Source organism: Canis lupus, chromosome 11, assembly GCF_003254725.2.
Source record: "Canis lupus dingo isolate Sandy chromosome 11, ASM325472v2, whole genome shotgun sequence".
NCBI lineage: Eukaryota > Metazoa > Chordata > Mammalia > Carnivora > Canidae > Canis > Canis lupus.
Genome location: NC_064253.1, coordinates 66,779,482 through 66,805,108, shown reverse-complemented (window position 1 = coordinate 66,805,108; position 25,627 = coordinate 66,779,482). Strand labels below are relative to the sequence as shown.

The window sequence follows — 25,627 nt, the reverse complement described above, 5'->3', positions numbered from 1 at the left end:
CCCAAAACTCTCCGAGCCACGGGTGGCCATCAGGGGTCAATCTCTACCCCGCAGGGCAGTTTTCTACCCAGGCCCGATGGGCAAGGAGAGGACCCAGAAAAACCAATAAAGGGAGGGCCAAGGCCGAGGGAGCCGGCCACGTTGGGGGCAGGGCTTCCAGAAGTGCCGAGGGCCACCCGGAGCCGGGGCGGCCGGGTTCACACAGGCCGGGCCTGGGAGCCGACGCGGGGCGCGGGAGGAGTCGGAGAGAAGGCAGCGGGAGGCCGCCTGGGCTCCTTGCTCAGCGCAGAGTCTGCTTGAATTTCTCTCTCCCCTCTCCCTCTGCCCCTCCCCATGCTAGTGTGCGCGCTCTGTCTCTCAAATAAATAAATAAATAAGTAAATAAATAAATAAATAAATAAATAAAATAAATAAATAAATAAATAAATAAATAAATAAATAAATATTTTTCATTATTTATTTGAGAGAGAGAGAGTGAGCATGAGTAAGAGAGAGCACAGCCCAGGGGAGAGGCGGAGGGAGAGGGAGAGGGAGAAGCAGACTCCCCGTGGAGCAGGGAGCCTGGGGTAGGGCTCCATCCCAGGATGCTGGGATCGTGACCTGAGCTGAAGGCAGACTGAGCCACCCAAGCACCCTGCTAAATAAATCTTCGAGAAGAAAAGAGAAAAATGACCGAGGCAACAGTAGGAAGAAGGTAGTGACAGGAAATGCAAGTGAGTCGGTAGACTGTATCTGGACCCGCCTCAGGAATCGCTCACAGGCCACGGCACCCACAAATGGGAGAACTCCAGCTGGCAAGACGGTGGAGGGCAGTAAGGAGAGGAGAAGCCTGGGTTCCCGAGTCCAGGTTTTCTCAGTTTCACTTCACATGTACCCCCTTTTTAGAAAACAGCAAAGCCTGTGCTTCCTCTAACTATGCAGAAAGTTCTAGAACCAGACTTCCGGAGTTGGAATAGCATGTCTACCACTTCCTACATGAGTGACGTGGGGCCTCTCCAGACCTCAGCTTCTGTTTCTGGATAATACCAAACCACCCTGTAACGTTCCTAGGAGGTTAAACAAGATAATGTGCATAAAATACTTGGTGCCTGGCATAGATTAAATGCTCCACAAATACTTTGTAGCTCTGATCGGTGTCCGTGTTGTAAAATTGTTCATAAGAAGATAATCTGCCCTGTGCATAGCCCCCCCTCCCGCCGACCGAGAATGGATGTCATATGAAAAGGTTTTTCTGTTTTCCAAAAATAAATATTATTAAATACGTTCTTTCAAACCCTACACCACCCTTCACCTGTACCACCTCACCTCGAGGTTTCGCCAGAGATCAGGGATGAGTCAACACCAAAATACGTTGGCGTGAGATCATCCTGGGTGCCCTGGAACCAGGGTGGTGGCTCTACCACCACAAGGGAGAGGACAAATGAGACCAACTTGGCAGAGACAGAACGACACGTGTGGCAACCAACTGCATGTGAGAAATAAGATACCGGAAGTCAGGAGGGAACCAGCAGCTCGTAGCCTGGGTGGCAAGGGTGGCAGCAGAGCAGCATAGGGCTTGGGATAAAGGGCAGGTACATGGATCACGGAAAGGAGGCAGTGTACCTCCTCCACAGGAGGGGCTGAGACAACTCAACAACAGCAACAACAACAACCTGATTTTAATATGAGCTAAGGACTTAAATAGACATTTATGCAAAGAAGATCTACCAGTGACCAACGGGCATAGGAAAGGGTGCTCCACGGCCCCAGTCAGCAGGGAAATGCAAACCAAAACCTCAGTGAGGACCATCTCACATCCATTAAGATGGCTACTAACAACAACGACAAAATAACAATTGTTGGCCAGGATGGAGAAAACTGGAACCCCCACACATGTGTAAAACAGTATGGCACTTCCTCAAAAAAATAAAGAAAGAAAAGGAAAAAAAGAAGAAAAAGAAAAAGAAAAAAAGAATTGCCCTACAACCCAGCAACTCCATTCTGGGTGTGTGCCCACAGGACTGGAAGCGGAGTCTCACAGAGGTATCTGTGCACTCACACTCACCGCAGCATTATTCCCAACAGACAAAGGTAGAGACACCGAGTGCCTGCCCAGAGATGGATGGATAAACAAAAAGGGGTACGTGTGCATAGAGTGGAGCGTTAGTCAGCCTTAAAGAGAACGGAAATTCTGACGCTTGCTACAACATGGATGAACCCTGAGGACATCATGCTGAGGGAAATAAGTCAGTTGCCAAAAAACAAAGAGTATACGATTCTACTTACAAGAGGTGCTGAGCAGTCAATGTCACAGAGACAGAGACAACAGTGGTGGCCAGGGGGAGGGGAAACAGACGATTTAATGGGGAGAGTTCCAGTTCCCCCAAAATGACAAGAGTTTTGGAGACCCATTACACAACACTGGATTTACTTAACACTGAATTGTACATTTAAAAATGGTTCAGATGGTATTTTTGGTGGTGTGTGTTTTGCCATGATTCAAAAGTTTTTAATATATGGGGAAATCAAAGAGGAGATTGGGGGCAGTGGTTGAAGGATAGAATTCATGGGGAAGCCTAAGAATGTGCAGGGTTAGTAAAGGGGATCAGCCAGGATTACTAGGAAAGATGAGCAGAGAAGCAGGAAGTGAGTCACGGTGGGCAGAGCCATAGAGGCACAAGGATGGAGGGCTGAGGAGGAGGAGGAGAGGGAGGAAGGGCTGAAGAGAAGAGACTATGAGGAAGTGGGAATTGGGATGACCTGTCCAGACCAGCTGAAGGTGCCCAACTTGACGGAGACGAAGGCAGCTGGCGTTCTCCTCACTTTGTCTCTCTCTAGATGGTGTTCTCGTGACAATCAGTTCACTGACCAGGAACATCTCGCATCGCTTATCTCCATGTTTTCATTTTTTGACTGAGGTGCCGTTAGAGTTGTGCTATCCTGTGTCTGAAGGATGTTGAGACAGAACTATTCAATGCTACTGGTTGGCTATCGCTTATCACAAGACACCAACAAGAAGAGAAATTACCAGGTAAGACCTCAAGAGACAACGCTTCTAAATAGAGACAAGGCTCCATTTTTCACAACGGTTCCCTTCTCTCGCAGGAGAATTTCCAGTACAGAATAAGTGTAGGTGGAGCAATGGGAGAAGGGAAATGTGGGATGAGCTTAAGCATTTTTTGTGTGTTGGGGGGGTGGGGGGGGAAGCAAATTCACTCAACACTCATTTAAACAATGAGCTCTCCCAGGTACCAGGCATTTCCAGGCCCTATAATATAAATCTCTAATAAGTTTCCTCCTCGGAATGAGGCTGCAGATGTCAGGTTATCTACTCCCTTGATGACAGTAGGTTAGTAAAGTCCCTAAAGATTATATGAGGCAGACACAATCCCAAGACTTAGGGGAGAGAGTCTAAGTCTCTCTCATGGCTGCTTCAGGACACGTCCCAGGACCAATGATGGAACCAATTCAAGATGGCAGTTTCTCGGCCACACGCTGCCATGTGGGGCGGAGCTTCCTCACTGGTGCTGTGTGAAATTAGCAGTATTGATCCCCCAGTCCCCTGGGAAGCCAGAGTCCCAGGCTGGTCACCTCATTTCAAGCAACCTGGACTGTCTGTCCCAATGCACTATACAAATATTTTCATTTTCTACATGAGTCAGAGATGAAAAAAAGTTGAGAAAACACTGAGATGGGGTAAAGATCGATAAGAGGCTACTACTGAACTGGGCAAAGAGGAAGTCACCGGTGCCCTGAAAGAATGCTTTAAACACACACACACACACACACACACACACACACACACACACACTTCAGAGAGCGGCCAGTAAGGCGGAAGAAGTGAGTGCCCAAGATGGGGTAGAGAGCAGATGCACTGGCAACAGGAGCCCTGAGCTCACCTGCATGAGGACTGGAAGGAACTCCCAGGCCCAGAGGTGAAGACCCAAGAGAAGGTCTACAATCCCTCCTCCAGCCCCGCTACTGTGCACCTACATGTGCAACCTCTACCTCAGGGGACCAAGGCTTGCTGGGAGCCCCCGAGTGGGGTAGAGGCCTCCAGCTCTGGAGCCACGCACATCTGAGGGCCAATTCTAGGCCCGTCCCTCATTAGCTTCGGTGCGTATATGATGTAATTCCCCGAGCCCTGGTTCCTCATCTGTACAATGGGAACAACCGTATTACAGGACGTGTTGTAGGAATCACATGGGAAGGTGACCGAGTCCTGCCTTTCTTTTTGTTTTTTATTTTTTATTTACTCTTGAGAAACACAGAGAGAGGCAGAGGGAGAAGCAGGCTCCCTGTGAGGAGCCTGATGCAGGACTCCATCGCGGGACCCGGGATCACGCCCTGAACTGAAGGCAGGCGCCCAACCACTGAGCCACCCAGGTGTCCCCCATCCTCCCCTTCCTTGGCTGACGGTGCCTCCGGCTTTCTAAGCCAGGCTGGGATCGCAGCCTCTGTGGAGAGGATGGGGAGACACCAGGCATGTCTCTCCTCGCTCATCCGAAGCGTCTGAAGATGACAGATGCTCTTGCAAAACTCTCGGGTCTGTACAAGCTCCACGGGAACAAGTCTCCCTGCCCCCATCTTGCTGTGGAACTAGAGCTCTTGCTCCCTGCCTCGGTGCATAGCCCAGGACGCTCGCCATGCCAGGGGTTCTGAAAGCTCTGAAAGGCTCGTGGTCTTTAAGAGGTTTGGCCAAGTGATCCCGAGCTCCACTTCCCTTCTCTACTTCTGCTCACCCTGAGGAGCAACAGCTCAGTACACTCTCTTCTCTGCTCCTGCTCACCTCCCCATAGCGTTAACCTTCTCATCTCCAAGACCTACCTGTTTCCAGCAGCTTCTTCACCTGCCCCGGGACCCACTACAAGGCCACTTGTGGGGCAGGGCTTACAATAGCATCCTTCTCTGTATCCACCAACCCCTATCTTTTTTTTTTTAATCTTTTGAAGATAACTGTAAGATTTTTATAAAGCATTCTCTCTTGCGTCCCTCCTTTATTCTTTTTGGAATCACATGAATAGATCAGCATTGAAAAGAGTCCATAGCAGAATGGAGTAGAACGCGCATGTCCCTCCATGGTTTACGCCTATTGTTCATGCTAGTATGTGAGCCTCCTGTTCGGTTTCTAAAGCAATTCTCCTTGGCTTCTCTTTGTGTCTAGTAACAGCTCTGATACTCCCTTCTGGCTTCTAGAGAGGATTACAGTTGAAGATGTACGCAAGTCTGCCGTCCTAACAAGTACATCAGAAGGCAGCCCACCAAGTGCCCATAATTTCTCTGGCCTCAAAGTTCAAATGAGGAAGCCAAGTCTACACAATCCAAAGGTCCACTTGCCAGAGAAGAAACCACCTCGGGGTCTGCTGAGTTTTCTCAACCCTAAAAACAAAGCAAGACTCTCAATTCTGTGGTACTAACATTTGCCCTCAGCTCTAGACCTCATCCCTGCACACCGCCAAGCCTCTCCTTCCTCCTCACACAGCTGCTCTAGTGTGAAATTCACAGGGAGGGCCGTGGAGACCCACAAGGCCATTTCTTTCTTCTGGGTTTTGGAGAAGTGGTCAGCTGCTGGTACCACTTCATGGCTTCACAAAAATCAACTTTCCCTCTCTCTTTAGAGAAACTTCAAGATTTCAACCTCAAAACAAGGCTAAGTCCCCAGGCTCGCTGAGTCTCTCAGATGTTGTTAACATACCCAGGCCCCTGTGAAAATTGCCTGTCTTTGGGCAAGAATCCTCTCCTCCTTGGCATCCCCATGACCAACCTGTGAACAATCTTGCTCCCGCTCTAGTCACAGATAGCACAGTCCACAGGGTCCTGGGGGTAAGAGTCTGCCCTGACCCACTTCTTGACATCATGGCTTCCTCTCACCACCAGCAGCTCTGGGAAACCACACAAAACAAGACACAGCAAAACGTTCAGCTACTCAGACGTCTGAGAAGGACGTCTCTCTACCTGTGAAAGGGCTGTTAGGGAGGACAGGCATTTGGGAGGGCTGGGAATGCAGGGGAGACTTTAGGACACAAGGTAACCATGCGCAAAACCGTGCAGTCCAAAAAAATTAATTAATTAAGCAAAATTAAAAAAAAAAAAGCCACAAGGGCAACAAACCAGGAAAACAAAGTTTGCAGTTGACATTCCTCCTGGAGGTGAGTGAAGCTAGCCTTTTTCTTTTTCTTTTTTTTTTTTTTTTATGGGAAGCTAGTCTGTTCCTGCACACACAGTGGTGACCTTCGCAACAATCACATGTATGAAGTCCACAAGGGCTACTGAGCAAACCAATCCAAGGTGGAGAACAGAGCGGGGATTTGAACCCAGAGCCATCAGAGTCTAAATCCTGTGCTCTTTGGACCAAAGCCTATCCGAATGGGGAGGCCACCAACGGAGCCCTCTGCTGTCCACCAAAGGAGCTGCTGCCCCAGATTCAAAACCAGTGGCACAATTTCTGCTGTGAGATCACACTCACTGGTATGTCACCATCACGACAGGGCCTGTTTTGTGAACTACCACAATTTGTTAATTGCTACAATTGTTAAGTAAGGGACAATATTAATTGTCCCTTAAGACCAGGCTGCCTACCCATGTGTGCTCAGAGAAGGCAGCACGTCCAGAGCCTGGCTGGAAAGAAACCCTTCCCTGCCTTCTGCGAACTCCTGCGGGTCAAGAGAATGAGCTGTATGGCGGATGCTCCCAGAAGGGACAGCAGCAGCAAGAAGAAAGTCCTTGGCTCCATCTGCCGCAAGGCAGCGTGACCTTCAGGCAGCCGGCAGGCCAGGGCACAGCCAGCGTTCAATGTGGCGCACTATTCACCACCTTCGGCTCCTGTCTGTACAAAGGAACGGTTCCCTACAGAGCTGAATATGTATCAAATGACAAAGCAGCCTCCGAGAAAGTTCCTAGTCAGTGCTGAGCGGGGACGAATGCTGACAGAAAGTCTTTTAGATACGGGATCTTCGAGCTTCCAAACTAGGGCAGCAGCAGAACTTGCTGCCAGTCTCTCCCTCCCTAGCCAGGAAAAGCGACTTCTAGGTTTATACTGGAAAGCTAAGTTGTTAGAGTGACATTTCGAGGGGCGCCTGGCTGGCTCAGTCGGTTAAGCATCTGACTCTTGATCTCAGCCCTGGTCTTGATCTTAGGGTTGGGAGTTCAAGCCCAGCGTGGAGCCTACCTGAAAAAAAAAAAAAAAGGAAAAGAAAAATAAAAAGAAAGAAAAAAGAAATTTTGAAGCACAGGAACACAATATTTCATGTCACTCCTTTAAATGGCACCATGCTCCAGAATATGGCTAGGAACTAGTCAAGGGAACAAGTAGCTGGAAGCAGAGGGCTCTGTGCACAGAGCTGCATTCCCATCATGGTCCCCCTGGTGACACACAGGACAGAAGCAGGCCTGTGGCCGGAGGAATGGAAGAGAGGTGCCTAGCATCCTGGCCACGTCCCAGCTGCACACACGGGGCCGATGACAAGAGTCCCCAATCCTTATCTCCTGGGTTTCCATCAGATATATGCAACCTTCAGTCTGTATAGATCCCTATGGGTGACACAGGGAGCAAGGCCAAAACGTGTATTGTGCACCTGCTGCGTCCCGCACACTGGGACACCAGGCAGCCGCAGAGCTAGGCAATTCATTGCACTGCTTTGTGGCTCATTCCTCACCCGTGAAACAGGGAAAGAACAATGCCTTCCCCCTGGGCCTCAGATGACTGCTGTGGTGATCATGTGAGGCAATTCATAAAAAGAAAGAAAAAAAAAAGTACCATATGGAGTCAAGGCGTGCCATTTCTGAGGTGTGGGTTTCCAATTTCCAAAGCTGGTTCCTTTCCAGCGGCATCTTGGCTCGGCTGCAGCAGCAGCAAGAACCAAGGCAGAGGGAGACAAACGGTTCCGATGTCAAACGACTTCCCCGAACCTTGGGCCCCTGAGATTTATCTTTTGAATAACATTCCCTACCCCTACCCCTTGTTTTGAAAACAGACCACCCAACTACAGACAAAAAGGAGCACAGGTGCACAGTGGTGACTGGCAAGGTTCTAAAGTCAGAGGCAGTAACATTTGCTAGCTTTCAGATCCTGGGCCTTGGTTTGCTCATCCCTCAAATGGGAACAGTAATGGTACCCAAACTACACGACTGTTGCAGGGACTCCACAAGACATTGTAAAGAGCTTAGCACACTGTTAGCACTTGCACATTGGCTGTTATTAATCTTGTTGTTTTTTTTTTTTTAATCTCGTTTTAGCCTGGGGAGAAAAAGGCAACAAATGGCAGTGGGTAATACAACAGAAGCATGTTTACACTATGATCCTCTGTCTAGACCCAGAGCTCGTAAATAAGCTCAATCAGTGCTTCTCAAACTTTGTGGCAAAGGACCACTATTCGTTGGGTGTTTTCCTCAGGGTGACAAAGTCGCAGACCTACTATGTGTAACTAGTCCGCGGTGTGCTCCATGGGAGCTAGCTGGACAGCAGGCCTGTTGACTGCTCAGCAAATATCAGATTGCTATAAAACTGCTGATTCTCTGCTTCTACACCTTTCTTGTCATGGACTGGCAACAGCTTGTGGATGAGTTAGCAAGCCATACTTTTGAGAACGCTGACCTAGACTGTTCTTCCCGCTTTCCCACTCAATTCCATTTTACAGAGAGAGAAAAACCGCCCTTGAGTGGCAAAGCTGAGAGTTAAAAAAAAAAAAAGAATGCTCAGAAAACAGCAGAAAACTCAACCCCATGAGCATGTTAGGAATTTCCAGAAATAAGATATGGAAAGCAGCAAATAGAGGAAAATAACAGCATGAAGAGTCCAGCTGGGGCTGACCACCACAGCTGTATGGATCTAGGGACAAGACTTCAGTTAGCACAACAGGGCAGCCCCGGCTGCCGCCCTGAGGAGCCCATCCCTCCCGGGGTGGCTTCTCTGACCTTGGGGCGGTCTTCCTTTCTCAGAGCCACAGCTTCCAGTTTGGCTTCGTACTCTGCTTGCACTTGGTCCCTCTTCTTCAGAACGCTCTGTGGGAGGAGAGAGGAGAAGCATGTAACACGGAGTTCACAAAGGAGCCTCCAAGCCCCAGACAGTTGCTTCTTTACCCCATTCCTCCCCAAGTCATGGCACACCCAGGCCCAGCCACATGCTCCCAGGACAGGCTGGCTGTGGTGTGGCACGTGACATGGACTCTGCAGGAAGCAGGGGTGGAAGAGGGCTGGAACCACTCTCAGAGCTGATCCTGAAGGTGACAAGGAGCTCTGGGCAAGGACAAGTAGGGGCAACAGTGCCCATCCTCAGCCACACTGACAAGACGACTCAGCTGTGCTCAAATGTGGAGCATGGTAGGTGACAATGCAGGACGTTCTCTGAACTGTTTCTGGAAAAGTCTAAGTCAGGAGAGTGCTTGACTGAATCCAGTTGATTCCTGGTGGACGGACTTGCTCAAGGATCCATTAGCTGCTCACGTGTCCCCCAGTCTGGACCAGGCATACAAAGAGCAAAGAGATAACAGCCCCTACCTGAGGGGTTCCAGATAGGGAAGAGGTGCAGACATAGTACAAAGCCGCATCTACATACAAGTCCAGAATCCCTACAACCACACAGTGAGGCCACCAGGGTGAGTGGGAAAAGAGCTGGAACAGAGCCAGCCTACAGAGGGCAGAAGCAAGCCAGGTGCCTAGGACTCAACATTTGAGGAGACAATCGCTGGTGGGTCCCTGTAAGTACAAGCTCAGCACCTGAGCATGAGTGCCTCCCTTGCCCTGCCTGGTTCTGGCTCTGCCACAAGGACCCTACTAGGTAGGATGGAAAAGGATGCGAGACACAGTCTAGGTAGGAAAGCATTTGTCTCATCCAAGGGCTTCTTTTCTCTCTCTCTCTCTCTCTTTTTTTTTTTTTTTTTGGTATAAGGGGCCTGGAAGGCAAATCAAGAGCAATAGGAATTTTCTTTTCTTTCCCACTAACTCAGAAGTCACAAAGTGCTGTGAAAGTTTCTAGTCTCATGCTTTTCCCATAAGCACCTTCCAGCAGAGTACAGAGTCGGGCAGGAAGGAGCCTTCCTTGGCTACACAGTGGGCACCGTGGGTCCCTGATAATGTGCTAAAATGTGAGGAGTGCTTGAAGAGTTGAGTGCACTTTGGGGGAAACCTTCTAACGAAATGCATCAACACGGGGAACCTCTTCCCCTGAAGTAAGTATTTCCTTTGAGAGGTGTTTTACCCTGTGGAGAACATAAGGAAAAGATTTGCAATAGCCTATCTTTTGTTGGCCACTCTTCTCTTTCCTGAATGCTCTGAAGTTCCCTCTCTGGGCTCATCGAGCTGTGAGAAGGGACATTTGCTGTTCCACAGAACTCTCTGCCCCAGAGGTAACTTCCCATAATCTGCACTTCGATGCAGCGGCCATGAGCTCCACGTGCTCTTTGAACTCTTGAAATTGGCTGGTGCGACTGAGCAGCTGGATTCAGGATTGTGGTTCACTAATTTCAATTTAAACTTTAATAGCTAACCTGTGGCTAGTGGCTGCCCCATCGGACAGCACGTAGATAGATAAAGTGAAAACAAAAAAGTTAGGGGTCCTTTGTGGATTTCAGAGAACCCAGAAAATATTCCAAATCTCCTAGCCTGGTACTAGTAGATCATGAAATCATCATCTCTACCCAAAACACACAATGCTATCCATGGAGACACAAATGTGGTTTCTCTAGGACACAATGGAACAACGGGGAGGGGCTGACTGGAATCCTCACCACTGCCGTGGAGTCCCACCATGGGACACCTCATATCTTACTGGAAAAAGCACAGACTAGGAGTGGGCTGGGCTGGGCTGTTGCAGTAATACACGCTCAGTCAGTGTGGCAAGAACCCCCAACCAAAGCTAGAAATGCTGTCAAAGCAATGCCTCGGAACCCAGTCAGTACAGTGCGGGCCTTCTGTCCCTCGTTCTGCTTGAGAACTCTCTTTGTTCTGCATCCCTAGGAGGGGAGGGATGGCAGGAGCTCCACACAGCTAGCACAGAGAAAATGCATCCCCTCTAAAGCCAGTGAGGGGGCCCCCAAGATCCAGCCATACTCCCTCCCCTAGTTAGCCAGGGCCCTCTCTGGCCCAGGGGAGGGGAGGTCAGCCTCTGACTCCTCAGCCCCTCCATCACCCCAAGTGACCAGAATGCCGCCTCCTCGTGCACACAGCTGGAGGATTTGCACTAACATCCCCCACGTCACTAGACAGCAGAAAAGACTCACAATGAGCCTGCACAAGCGAAAGGATGTTATCTCCATTTTATAGACAAGAACACCAAGGTAGAGCGAAAGGATCTGGCTGCGGCCATGCTGCTAACAGTACAAGTGGTGACTCAGGGTATTGCTCGTCGCATTCCAGGACAGCGTGTAATTTCCCAGTGTGACCGTGAGCCCAACCACGCTACGGGCTGGGAAATGTGTTTGAATGAGCTAAGCTGAGACTACCGTCCTTGTTGAAAGCATCTTTGCGCACAGCTGGTGGTTATCTGAGAGGACCAGCCTTGGACCCCCAAACACCACAGGCTTTGTTGATAGAGCTGGTCAAACCAGCCCATGGTTGACAGGGCCTGAGCTTGAGACCACAAAGGGGTCCAGACAGCAGCCACGGAGAGGCCCCTCCATCACTAAGAGACAAGCAAAAGCTAGTCATCACCTGAGCTGCTCACAGAACTCTGTCAGGGTCTTTGATGCTGGTGGATAACGTGAATCAAAAGTTGACGTGCATGGGAATACCTTCCTTGCTGCCTTGTGTCCCTCTGCCCCTTCCTCCATCCCGCCCTCCTCACCCGGTCAGCCTCTGACCATCCCACATTCGGCCCTGCCTTTATGTGTCTTCATTCATGATTCAGTTGCTGGGGATACGGCTTGCCTCCATGGAGCTTACATTCTAGAAAGGAGGTAGATCGCACAGTAAAAGATATTAATAGATAGTAGATATGGTAGTGCTGAGTGGAGGAAAAAAAAAGAAAATAGGACAGGAAGATACGAAGTGCCAAGGGTCCGGGGAATGGTGGAGTTGTACACAGAGTAGCCAGCAAGGGCCTCAGTGAGAAGTTGCCTTTTAATTAGACATGAGATATATTTTTCTCATATGCTGTGGTTGCTTTTTTTTTTTTAACGTAGGACATTTCATCATGATTTTGAGATGGCCCTAGTAATCTGGTCCTTCACCACCCTGCTTTTCAAATGTAGAGAGGGAAAATGACTTCTTTTCTTTAACAAATAACAAGTTCCTCTTGGCAAGGAACAAGAGATGGGGAGGGATTTTTTTTTTTTTTTAAATACTTAAGGAACAGATAGAGCAAAGTATGGATTTTATTTGGATCACGATCTCGAAAAACATCTACAGAAACAGCATCTGAGACAACTGAGGAAAGAGATGCTAACTGGAAATTTGAGGAAATCTTAAGAGCAAAACTTCAGGTGTGATAATAATGTGATTCTTTTTTTAAAAAGAACACTTGCATTTTAGAGATAAGTACTAAACATTTTTGTACAAAGCAATCTGATGCCTGGGATTTGCTTTAAAATAATCTGGGGTCCCCAGATTATGCTGAAGGGGGTGGCAGGTGGGAGCAGAGTTAGAACACCGTGGATCATGAATGCGCGGCTGCTTAGCTGGCTGTCGGCTAATGGGTAGGGCTAATGGGTACATGGAGGTTTGTTATCCTTCCCCCCCTTCTACTTTTGGACGCCTCAATTTTTCCATAATAAAAGAGTTAAAACAATGGAAACATACTACCAGTCATCCAAACTGTTAATAACAAGCTAATAATAACCCCTGAACTACAATGACAACAGTGTTTGGAAGTTAAAGCACAGATTCAGTCTGTGGTTTGTTTGGCTTCCAATTTCTGTACTGGATTCTTTTCCAAGAAAATACCACAACGGTCAGCATCAACTGGAAGGTTCAACATTCCCTCTCCACACCCAGAGCTCATGCTCACGTCTTCTGCCAGTGAGACGGTGAGCTCACAAACTTAGAGGATGAGGAAGAGGTAGCACCAAAAGAGCCTCCAGTGCAAAAGGCCAGCAAGCTACCAAAGTCACCTGGAGTCCCAAAGGTTTTTAAGCAATTCAAACTTCATTGTAAGAGTGACATTAGGATTCAGGGTTGGGGAAGCAGATAAAAGCAGCAGGAACAGCTCAGCCACGCACGGAGAACTACAGAACAGAATGGTTCATATTCTGGGATGCCAGGGGCTGAGGAGACCCAAGGGGGATTCATGCAGAATAATGAGTGTTCAGTAATAAAGAAATATGCTCAAATGGGAATAAAAGATCAAATACCCAACATAGTACTGCGGTTTGTGTTGGGGTGTCCCTCTAGGACAGTATTTTCCTGCAGACGGGAACATGAGTCTAACCCTGGTCCTGGTGACAGAACTGATTGGATGAACTTAGGTTGCCCCTTTTGACATGCTCTTTTTACATATTCATTCTATCGCAAATGGACCACCTATGAGTTAAATTTTCTAGGGCAAGGTGGGTAATATTAAAATCACACATTTCCCTCTAGTTTTGAAAGATACTTGTTACAGAAAATTTGGAAAATAAAAACATACAAGAGGGGGGAAATCTCATCTCCTAGGCATAGCCAGTAACACCTCATGTCTTTACTTCTAGTTTTTTCCCTCGAATGACTTCTTTGATGTCTCCCATTTCTGTGTTTTCTCTTCCTGGCAGTCTGTTAATTTTATTGGATACTGAGGCCTGGTCCTCTAATTTACCTATTTTTTTCCCCTCTCAAATTCTCTTTTTGTTTCCCTTTACATGTGATTTTACTTTTTCTCCTAACTCTTCTATTTTTTCCCATTTCTATCATGATTTTAATACTCATTTCTTTGTTCACTAGATACTAAAAAAAAAAAAAAAAAAAAGTCTTGTTTTATGCTTGTGACATCTCTTTTTGAAGATATTAATGAGTTTTTTTTTCCTGGAAATTTTCTTTTCCTTCAATGATGTTTCAGGAAATATATATTTTTTTCTTTCTTTTTATTTCATATACATGTTAGAATCTTCTCTTAAATATTCAGGGACCTTCTCTGCCCACTCATCCAAGGGGGAGACACTATAAAACTGAAAGCTCTCTGCACATAGAGGGCTTGTTGACAATTCTCTACAGGGACTCTGCTGGGTCATTTCATTGTGGATCCTTCCCGATTACCAGTATCTTCAAATCTCTTCTTGCCCTGTTTGGATTTTTATAGAAAAGGCTCTTCTAATCCCTGCAGGGAAGATAGAACGCTAAGAGCCAAGCACAGGAAGAAGACTAAGAGTCAACATTTTGTAATCTTTTACTTTACATCCTGATTTAGGGATTTTAAGCCCCAATCTCAACTGTGCTTGGGATCCCTGGATCCAGAGATTGTTCTGATTGTTCATTTTTATATATTTTTCCATCTTTTTAAAACATTTGAGATCATGTACATTTCTACATCCTGTTCATTTTTTTTTTTCAAGAAATCACGCCTTCGATACATAATTATTTTTGTTTAGGACAAAGGAACTCCCCCACACTGCCCCCCCCCCCCCCAATCTTCCAAAATGTCTGTTTTTTGGTTTCAAAGGCAGTGGAAGTGGCCAACCTGAAGCCTAGTTGCTTGACTCATTAGCTCCACCTTGTGGCTCATACTGGAAAAGGTGAGCAAGCTGAAAAAAACCACAATGAAAAAACCACATTTGGAAAAAGCTATCTATTCGAGAACATTGTTCAAAGTATCTCCAATTCAGATATATTTTTTAAAGGTTTTACTTATTTATTCATGAGACACAGAGAGAGAGAGAGAGAGAGAGAGAGAGAGAGAGAGAGAGGCAGAGACACAAGCAGAGGGAGAAGCAGGCCCCACACAGGGAGCCCAACGTGGGACTTGATCCCAGGACTCCAGGATCACACCCTGGGCCGAAGGCAGCGCTAAACCACTGAGCCACCCAGGGATCCCCAGTATGTCCGATTCAAAGACGAACTATGTCTTTAAAACCAAACGTCTGCATCCACATCTCACATCCCTAACCACAATCGCCAATGACCTCCATATTATTAAATATAATGGTTACTGTGGATCATGCTCCTTCTAAAAACATTTCTCTTGGCTTCCTCTACTTTTTTTCTCCTACTACATTACCAATCCTTCTGAGTCTCCTTTTCTACTTGTTCCTCCTCCTAATTAGGTACTAGGCCACTAAATACTGTCATGCCTCAGAGTCAGGCCCAGACTAGTTACCTGGATCTCATCTCACTAGATGGTCTACTGCCTTCCCATGGAGTTAAATGCCTATATGCAAACAACTCCCAAATTTCTATTTCCACTCTGAACTAAACTCATAATCAATTGCCATGACATCTCTAATGACTATTAGGCATTTTTGAACTCAATTTGATTCCCAACTGCCCAATCTTGCTCTACCCTGAACCTCCCCATCCTAATGAACTGTAACCACAGTCCAAAAGCCCAGGAATCCCCTCCTTTTCTGACTTCACATTAATACAGCAGCAAGTCTGGTTGGCCTTTCATCCAAAACCTACCCAAATCCAGCACTGTAGCCCAAGCTCTACCACCATAGTTACTGGCCGCATGGCTCCCTGTGATAATTTTCCTAAATGTCTCCCTGACTCCACTCTCATTTCCTTCAACCCACTTTCCACATTGTTGTAGCACTAGGTGTCTTCTTAAAGTGAAAACTGTATCCGGTCAATCCCCCACATTAACCCGAATACCTTCCCTTTTGTTCCTAAGACTAAAATCCAGACTCTTACCAACCATGGCCTTTAAGATGCTACTACTATGCATGTCCTGGTCTCTATCTCTTTGAGTTCACCTCTTTCTACTTGCTCCCTTGCTCGTTGGATTCCTCTCACATCTGCCTTTCTAATCTGCAAAGAAACCAAAAAAAGCGCATTTCTGCTTTAGAACCTTTGCACCAGCTATTCATTTTGCCTATAACGCCCAATCCTCTGATCCTTGCACAGACAACTCCTACATGTTATTCGAGTCTCCAGCCAAAGCCACCTCTTCTGTGTGGCTTTTCCTCACCAACCTCTTCTGGCTCTCAATCCACCCTAGTCATTCAGCAAGATAAGCATGCTCCTTGACTTGTAGGTAAACCCATCTCTTAAAAATAACAAGATATAGGTCATGCAGTAGTTACATATCTGTTAATGTTTCTAATTGACCACAATGTCACATTCAATTAAACAGTTGCTAACCACCTTCTATGAATAAGGCAGTATGGGAAATAAGATGGTTCTACTCCAATCTTCTTAAAGCTTCTCCTACTTGTGTCCTGGTCATAAGAATACCAATACTCAAAAGGCACTGCCTAAAATTTGTAAGGACTCTAGGATGTTCTCTCCCAGCCCATCACTATCTTAATAATTATGTTTTCCCCACACATAGTCTATAGGATGTAAGATCCCATTTAAGGGCTTACCTGCACATGTCTTCGGAGTGTTTAACTGGAGTCCCGGGCCTGAGGGTCACTTTGGTACCCCTCCCTCTCACACACTGTTCATTATCTCTCCTTGGCATCCTTGAAATACATGACCTCAGCCATCTTTTTAGGACAAGCTGTCCTCGTTGTTCACTGAACATTGTCCATGTGTTCCACGTGCCTGATAACAATCCTACTTTTTCTGTCCTTTCTTTCTACCTTCAAAGGGAACAGAATGTATCCAGCCACAGGTGCATTTCAACAGACACAATTTGAGTGAGACTCAGCCTCAAAAAACAGGAAATGATCTGGTTTGCTTCTTGGCCAAGAGTAAAGACACAGATACAAGGTGACTTCTCATTAGAACTGTGGCCATGGAATAAAGAAAAGATTTGCCGATGGGGCTCTATCTCCTCATCTAGCAAATGAGAAAGATAGACAAGATGATCTAGATCTAGGACATGAAGTCACTCGAGAGACCTTTTCAAATCCAGAGAGGAACCCCAACCTTAGCCCCTAATGGGAGAGGGCTTCAATGATCTCCAGCATTTTCTCCATGCAGGACTCAGCTTAGACCCACAACTACTTCAAACTCCTATGTCACAGGCCTCTCATTCCAAACGATGAGGATGTATACTCACTTTGGTCCACTCGGGGCCATCATAAGACCTCCCCACCAAAACAAAACTGGAAGGACTGGCTCGGGCCTGAAGACCATATGGTAGTGGATACTGAATGTGACACAACCAGGCCTTCGACAAGCTCTCAACTCTATGTTGAGTTTTCATGCTGAATAGCAAAATCTATCTCACTTATCCCACAAATCAGAAAGCTATTTTTGAAATGAGACTGTATGACTCTCTCAGAGGAGTAAATTTCAGCTAAGAATTCTTAGAGAGGAGCAATATCTACAAGGCAAAGGCAGGGGAGCCACTCAAGACATCTATCCCCCTCTCCCGGTGTCTTTAGACCTGGCCACACAGACCTTGGCAAACATTAGGAATTTGAAATAGTTGAACGTCAGTCTGGTCTTGCATGGAGAAAATGCTGGAGATCATGGACCCACGTAGTCGTGGCTCTGTCATCAAGTCACTCTGTCTTACCCAGACGGCTCTGCAGAGACATTTTCCTGTTGGAAAGCATGGAAGTGGGTAGATGGTATTTCCTTCTAACCAGGCTTAGCTCAGCTCACCAATGAGGCAGAGCAAGGGTTTCAGAGACCACCAGTCAACACTTCCTCCTTCCTATGCCCTTTCCAGAAAACACCTCATACACTCCCATTCTCCCAGCCTAATTAACCTGATTAATGTTTATTGAGGCTTAGTGAATGAGAAACTCTATATGCCTCACACAGGGGGTGAAGAAAGCGAGAAAACAAACAAGTGTTTCTTTGATGTAGAACTTCAATTACTCACATAAGCTTATGTCTCACTGTCTAATAATATTTTAATAAAGATGCCAGATAAACCTGAGCTAAATGACAATTTAAAATCCTGCTCCAAGTACACAAATATATTAAGTACTAATAAACCTGCCACATGCAAGAACAAAGTAATTTGTATTGTAATATCCCAGGACTGTGTATGCATCAGATTTTCTGTCTGGCAAGGTTAAGGGAGCATTTTGGATGAAGGTTGTGTCTATTTAAGAGACAAATTCAAAGACTACCCAGGGATTGTAGAAATTTACTTTTGTTCACAAAAACAGAGGCTATTAACTTTATAAGGAAAGCAAAATATTCTGGCTCATTTTAAGCAAGTCAGGGTGCCTTTTGGTTTTTTGTTTGTTTGTTTCAGTGGAAATAGGCTTTTATTTTTTTTGTAATAAATTTATTTTTTATTGGTGTTCAATTTGCCAACATACAGAATAACACCCAGTGCTCATCCCGTCAAGTGCTCCCCTCAGTGCCCGTCACCCATTCACCCCCACCCCCCGCCCTCCTCCCCTTCCACCACCCCTAGTTCATTTCCCAGAGTTAGGAGTCTTTATGTTCTGTCTCCCTTTCTGATATTTCCCACACATTTCTTCTCCCTTCCCTTATATTCTCTTTCACTATTGTTTATATTCCCCAAATGAATGAGACCATATAATGTTTGTCCTTCCCTGATTGACTTATTTCACTCAGCATAATACCCTCCAGTTCCATCCACGTTGAAGCAAATGGTGGGTATTTGTCATTTCTAATGGCTGAGTAATATTCCATTCAGTATACATAAACTACAAACAGTATATTCCATTGTATACATAAACCACATCTTCTTTATCCATTCATCTTTCGATGGACATCGAGGCTCCTTCCACAGTTTGGCTATTGTGGACATTGCTGCTAGAAACATCGGGGTGCAGGTGTCCTGGCGTTTCATTGCATCTGTATCTTTAGGGTAAATCCCCAACAGTGCAATTGCTGGGTCGTAGGGCAGATCTAGTTTTAACTCTTTGAGGAACCTCCACACAGTCTTCCAGAGCGGCTGCACCATTTCACATTCCCACCAACAGTGCAGGAGGGTTCCCTTTTCTCCGCATCCCCTCCAACATTTGTGGTTTCCTGCCTTGTTAATTTTCCCCATTCTCACTGGTGTGAGGTGGTATCTCATTGTGGTTTTGATTTGTATTTCCCTGATGGCAAGTGATGCGGAGCATTTTCTCGTGTGCGTGTTGGCCATGTCTATGTCTTCCTCTGTGAGATTTCTCTTCATGTCTTTTGCCCATTTCATGATTGGATTGTTTGTTTCTTTGATGTTGAGTTTAATAAGTTCTTTATAGATCTTGGAAACTAGCCCTTTATCTGATACGTCATTTGCAAATATCTTCTCCCATTCTGTAGGTTGTCTTTTAGTTTTGCTGACTGTATCCTTTGCTGTGCAAAAGCTTCTTATCTTGATGAAGTCCCAATAGTTCATTTTTGCTTTTGTTTCTTTTGCCTTCGTGGATGTATCTTGCAAGAAGTTACTGTGGCCAAGTTCAGAAAGGGTGTTGCCTGTGTTCTCCTCTAGGATTTTGATGGAATCTTGTCTCACATTTACATCTTTCATCCATTTTGAGTTTATCTTTGTGTATGGTGCAAGAGAGTGGTCTAGTTTCATTCTTCTGCATGTGGATGTCCAATTTTCCCAGCACCATTTATTGAAGAGACTGTCTTTCTTCCAATGGATAGTCTTTCCTCCTTTATCAAATATTAGTTGACCATAAAGTTCAGGGTCCACTTCTGGGTTCTCTATTCTGTTCCACTGATCTATGTGTCTGTTTTTGTGCCAGTACCACACTGTCTTGATGACCACAGCTTTGTAGTACAACCTGAAATCTGGCATTGTGATGCCCCCAGATATGGTTTCTTTTTTAAAATTCCCCTGGCTATTTGGGGTCTTTTCTGATTCCACACAAATCTTAAAATAATTTGTTCTAACTCTCTGAACAAAGTCCATGGCATTTTGATAGGGATTGCATTAAACGTGTAAATTGCCCTGGGTAACATTGACATTTTCACAATATTAATTCTGCCAATCCATGAGCATGGATTTTAGGGCATAAATCCTTTACCTCTTTGGTTAGGTTTATTCCTAGGTATCTTATGCTTTTGGGGGCAATTGTAAATGGGATTGACTCCTTAATTTCTCTTTCTTCAGTCTCATTGTTAGTGTATAGAAATGCCACTGATTTCTGGGCATTGATTTTGTGTCTTGCTACACTACCGAATTGCTGTATGAGTCCTAGAAATCTTGGAGTGTTTGTTTGTTTTTGAGATATAACCGACATACATTATATTAGTTTCAGGTATACAACACAATGATTTGATATTTGTATATATTGTGACATGATCACCATGGTAAGATTAGTTAACATCCATCACCACACATGGCTATAAATTTTTCTTTGATAAGGACTTTAAACTTATGGATAAAGAAGATGTGGTCTATGTGTACAATGGAATATTCCTCAGCCATTAGATATGACGAATACCCACCATTTGCTTCAACATGGATAGAACTGGAGGGTATTATGCTGAGTGAGGTTAAGTCAATCGGACAAGGACAAACATTATATGGTCTCATTCATTTGGGGAATATAAAAAATAGTGGAAGGGAATAGAAGGGAAGGGAAAGAAAATGAATGGGAAATATGTCTCTGAGGGAGACAGAACATGATAGAATCCTAACTCTGGGAAACAAACAAGGGGTAGTGGAAGGGGAGGTGGGCAGGGGGACAGAGTGACTGGGTGACAGGCACTGAGGGGGGGCGCTTGGCAGGATGAGCACTGGGTGTTATGCTATATGTTGGCAAATCGAACTCCAATAAAAAAAAATACAAAAAATTTTTGAAAATCATATAAATAAAAATTTTTAAAAAAGAACTTAAGCTCTACTCTATTATCAAGTTTCAAATATACAATACAGTATTACCTATAGTCACCACGCTGTGCGTGATATCCCGTGACTTATTACTTATAACTGGACATTTGTACCTTTTGACTATCCTCACCCATTCCACACACCCCCAACGCCAAAATGTCTTTCTACATTTGTTTCAGCCACAGAATTAAATATGCCATGTGTACGTCTCATTAAAAAACAAAACAAAAAAACAATGTAATAGAGGAAAATGAGTGAGAGATTTATGGAATCAGGAACCATGGTTTTCAGCCTCAGTTCCAGTAATTACCAACAAAACTGCCTCAGGCTACTGATCTCACATCTGAGTTTTATCCTTATCTTCACCATCACTACCATCATTTTCACCTTACAGATAAGGAAATTCATACCATCTCCCTGCCTACTGTGAGATCCAGACCCAATCCTGTCTTTGAAAGTGTTTTATTATCAGCTTCATAGAGTACACATCAGACACTGATTCATTCTATCTAGCAGGAACATTTTCCATTGTCCACAAATTAATACGTATCAAGAGCCTTAAAAGGTTCATACCCGGTAAAACAAAATGGAACACAGGTAATGGGTATACGGAAGTTTATCATACTATTCTCTTTGCTTCTATTGTATGCTTGAAGTTTTCCATAAGGGTTTCTTTTTAAGTTTTTATAACTAGTTGATTCATTACTTTTTATTTCCCTTAAGGTGTAGAATATTTTCAAATTGCTATGATTTTTCTGGTTTTCCATGTGTACAATCCAAAGTTATCTGATGAGTTGCTCTCAAGAGGTTCCTGTCAATTCTTACCGAGATCCTTCTTAAAGGGGTGCCCTAGATATGCCCCCAAAAACAGATCAATAAACCAGAGGTCTCCTTTGGGAAGCAGGAAGAGGAGCTACCTTGGAAAGCCTGACTTTTCTCTAGCTGGTATCACATCATAGGAGCCTCTATAGCTGTGCTCTCAAACTAGTCAAAGTGTAGGCTAGGGTAGTTTCTAGTGTGGGCATTAAAGCATCCGACCCCATCCTTATTCTGCATTTAAAATTTGAGGTTGCAAATCATTGGTCCTCACGGCTCTTGTCTTTTCTCGTCCGTTGCTGCTAAACCAAAACCATTCTGATTCTTATCCCATTTGCACATCACCTCCCTCCCCCTCTTTCTTTAAAAGTTTTCAAAATCCTGTAAGTTTTGTTCTAAAATTTTACAGTGATATGCTGTGGGTTGGATCTCTCTTCTTCATTCCTTTGGCAATCAGCATGTCCTTTTAATCTAAAAACTCACATCATCAGCTTTGGAAGATTTTCTTGTATTATTTTTGTAAGTTCCTGCCATCAGTCTTTGTTCTCTCGGTTAGGAACTCTTATCAGACAGATGCTGAACCTTTGAGAGTAATCTTCGCTGTCTCCTATCATTCTTTCACATTCTCAGTATTTTTGCTTTTTTGTTCTACTTTCCAACTACTTGGTTTCCTTCTTTTACTTCCCAAGATTTCCTCAACCCCATCTTTCGATTTTACTCTTCAATTTTCATCTCAGCAAATCGGATTTTAACTCCCAGGAGCTCTAATTAACCAATTGTTCTTCTCCCACAGCATGTTGTTCTTGTTGAGTAGATGTCATATCCGTGAAATCTCAGAGAACATTAAGAGTTTCTTCTACGCTGTTTTCCTTCATTCAATTCACACACCTGATTTGCCATGTGTTCTATTTACATGCCTATGCGTCAGTCCGTCTATGTGATCCTGCCCACCCAGGAAGAAATAGTAAGTTACTTTCTGAAAGTGATTGAAACAAGGAACGTACTCAAGCGTATTGAAGTGAGCCAGCTCACCTTCATAGAGTCGGAGTATAAAATATATTCCCTGAGCACAGGTAGGAAGTCTTCCGTCATGTCATCTGTTAGCTCCTCCAAGGCTGTTGAGCAGTTGCCAATGCAAGCAGACACGCCCTCCAGGGGCTCTGAGAGCTCCCCCTCCAACGCGCTCCACGTGGAGTACACAGGCCCATACTCTCTCAGCTCCACGAGGTACTCTAAAGGGAGAAGGCAACTAATTAAGACTTGGTGGATAATTAAGAACACCAACAGTATTACAGACTCAGTAACAACTGCAGCCAAGAGCTCTCTGCAGTAAGATGTGTTTCCTTGGCCATTCACCCACCAAGGCATGCTCTCTTTTAAACACAACATTGTGTATGATTTTTTTTAAAGCTCTATAAACCCATTTTATAGCTGACATCATAACGTCACCAGACTTCACCCCATAATGGGGATGCCATGCTTCTGGATGATGGGGACCGCCATGCCTCTGGGGGAAGTGGGCGGAGCTACATCCACCAAATATCTTCAGAAATAACCCCTCGCCTACTCATACAGTGAAGCAGTATTTATGCTGAGTGAAATAAGTCAGTCGGAGAAGGACAATCATCATATGGTTTCACTCATACAGGGAATGTAAGAAATAGTAGAAGGGACTATAAGGGAAAGGAGGGGAACTGAGTGGGAAAAATTAGAAGGAGACAAACCATGAGAGACTCCTAACTCTGGGGAACAAAGGGTTGTGGAAGGGGAGGTGGGTGGGGGGATGGGGTAGCTGGGTGACGGGCACTGAGGGGGGCACTTGATGGGATGAGCACTGCGTGTTATACTATAGGTTGGCAAATCGAACTTAAGTAAAAACAAATGGGGAAAAAAGGCAGTATTTTAGCAGCAGCGGGGGGTAGAGTTTCACATAGGTTTAGGGGGATCTTTTTAAGGGAAAGAAAAAATTCAGTTGCAATGGAAAAATAACAGGATTTTAGGAAATATTTTGATATGGATATGGTCTTACGTGGGCAGAATCACTCCCATTCTGAGGTCACCCCCAGCACCTTGGTGTCATCCGAATTTATTCCACATGTTCCTTAGATGTGGATGGTACTGAAAGCTATCTCTAGCACCTGCAGGCCCCATATAATACCATCAGTGGGTAGAGGAGAATGAAAGCACAGGGAACAAGGGCAAGTGTTGATTTATTTCCCTTTGAAAGAAAATCTAGCCCATCATTTGTCACCAGGATTCTTGCTATTACAATAAAATGTTGCCATTTTACCAAAATTTGCTTTTTTAAATTATCATTCCTATGAATGAAGGGAAGTTGAATCAGTGTCTTCACTTTTAAAGCTAACGTTGAGAGAGAGAGAGACAGAGAGAGACAGAGAGAGAGAGAAGTGGCAAAGCATCGGGGGTGAGAAGTGGCTGTTTTTCTGGGGGAAGCAAACAGAAGGGCCAAGGAGCAGGGCAAAAGAAGGAGCACAAAATTATACTTTGGTCACAATGACCTCCTCCCCTCCTTGTATTTATTTATTAGTGTTTTAAGTGTGGTTTCATTCTGTCATGCCCGTATTTCTGCAGTTTGGTTCTCCTGAGCACACACGAATGTCATTTCTGCACACTGCTCCCTGGGCAAGATCAAGATCTTGACAAAGGGCTCACCTATTTCTTCTTTGATGATCCGCTGGGCTATTCGATCAATGGTTCCCAGCTTGAGTGCAAACGTATCTAAGTAGTCACCTATGGCTGCAAACTCAAGAGGTCGACTCCTCAGCTTGTAGCCTCCGGTGACATGCTTGACGGACTCGCCCACTCTGGTCAGCAGCGCCATCCCTTGCTTCTTGTAGGCGTTCAGGTCCTAAAGGGTGACACATGAACAAGCAAACTCAAGGGGTCACTCGCTCCCACAGCCAGGACTCGGTAAGCCAACTCCTTCAGGTGGTTTCCTCTTGCAAGTAGAAGACTCCAAAAACCAGGTGCTGAGTTAGAGGACTGACCACCTACACAACAGTCCCCTCCCCTCGCCATCAGAAACATCTAACACACCCACCTGTGTGTTTATGGCCCAGACCCCTTTCACCAGAGCTGGACTCCTACCTTTCTAATCAAGTTCACTCACCTGAGCACCCTCTCCTTCAAACCCAACACTATTTCTAACATGATTTCTTGATGTCTCTGAGAAAAAAAAAAAAAAAGTCCCTTTCTCTCATACAAAATACCCTAAGTTATCTTTAGGAGCAAAATTCTAGAGTTGAAATTCATTCCATTCATTTATTTATATCCCAACCAAAGCCATATAAAGAAAGGAGGGAGAAGAGGGTGGGAAGCAGGAAACAGTGACAGAAAAAGCAGTGCAAGAAAACCCAAGCCAACGATGTGGTAAACAACAAAACACTTCATCCTGAATTTCTTGGTCAGGGCATACATGGGAAATATTTTGAGCTACAGAATCCATTATACCTAAATTTAAAATGCATATTAGTCTGCCAGTCAAATAAACTTCTTGTCATTAAACTCTAAGAGGAATCTACAGCATCTTCAGGTTGTCTTATATCACCTACTTGAATGGTGCCTTCAAAAGTGGTTCTACAGAAGATCGGGTGTCTGCTCCTTCTATCCACCCTCAATACAAACAGAATACTAACTCCTGGTCCTAGTAGTGCATGTCTACAGAGACATAAGGGTACACGGCACAAGGCCACTGCCTCCTGGTCACCTTGTCTGATTTAGGGATGGAGCAGAGAACAGGACCCATACCTAACACGGAGGTCGACAGCCCCCTCCCATTTGACAACCACAATCACAGGCTCCGTTCTCCACAGTGTCTGAAGTGTAGACTGTTCCTGATTTCACTTTTTTCTTGTTTCTGCATCCAAGGCCTCCACTTTGGCTCTCTCTTTTTTTAAAAAAAGATTTTATTTATTTACTCATGAGAGAGAGAGAAACAGAGAGCGAGAGAGAGGCAGAGACACAGGCAGAGAGAGAGAAGCAGACTCCACGTGGGGAGCCACGATGCAGGGCTCTATCCCAGGACCCCAGGATCACGACCTG

The 25,627-nt window shown here is 45.2% G+C and overlaps 1 protein-coding gene across 4 annotated transcripts in view; it reads right to left on the bottom strand.

The window, feature by feature from the left end:
* The window catches only part of SNX30 (sorting nexin family member 30), a 108,053-nt gene that overhangs the window by 9,129 nt on the left and 73,297 nt on the right, over positions 1-25,627 (bottom strand). For 3 of the 4 annotated variants that reach the window (XM_025431999.3, XM_049091916.1, XM_049091917.1), the window contains exons 5-7: positions 24,239-24,434; positions 22,598-22,797; positions 8,893-8,979 (exon numbers count right to left, since the gene is read on the bottom strand). In XM_025431999.3, coding sequence (XP_025287784.3) covers positions 8,893-8,979; positions 22,598-22,797; positions 24,239-24,434 — 483 coding nt within the window. Of the gene's footprint in view, positions 1-8,892; positions 8,980-21,194; positions 22,509-22,597; positions 22,798-24,238; positions 24,435-25,627 lie in introns of those variants that run through there. The other variant, XM_049091918.1, reaches the window with a different exon arrangement.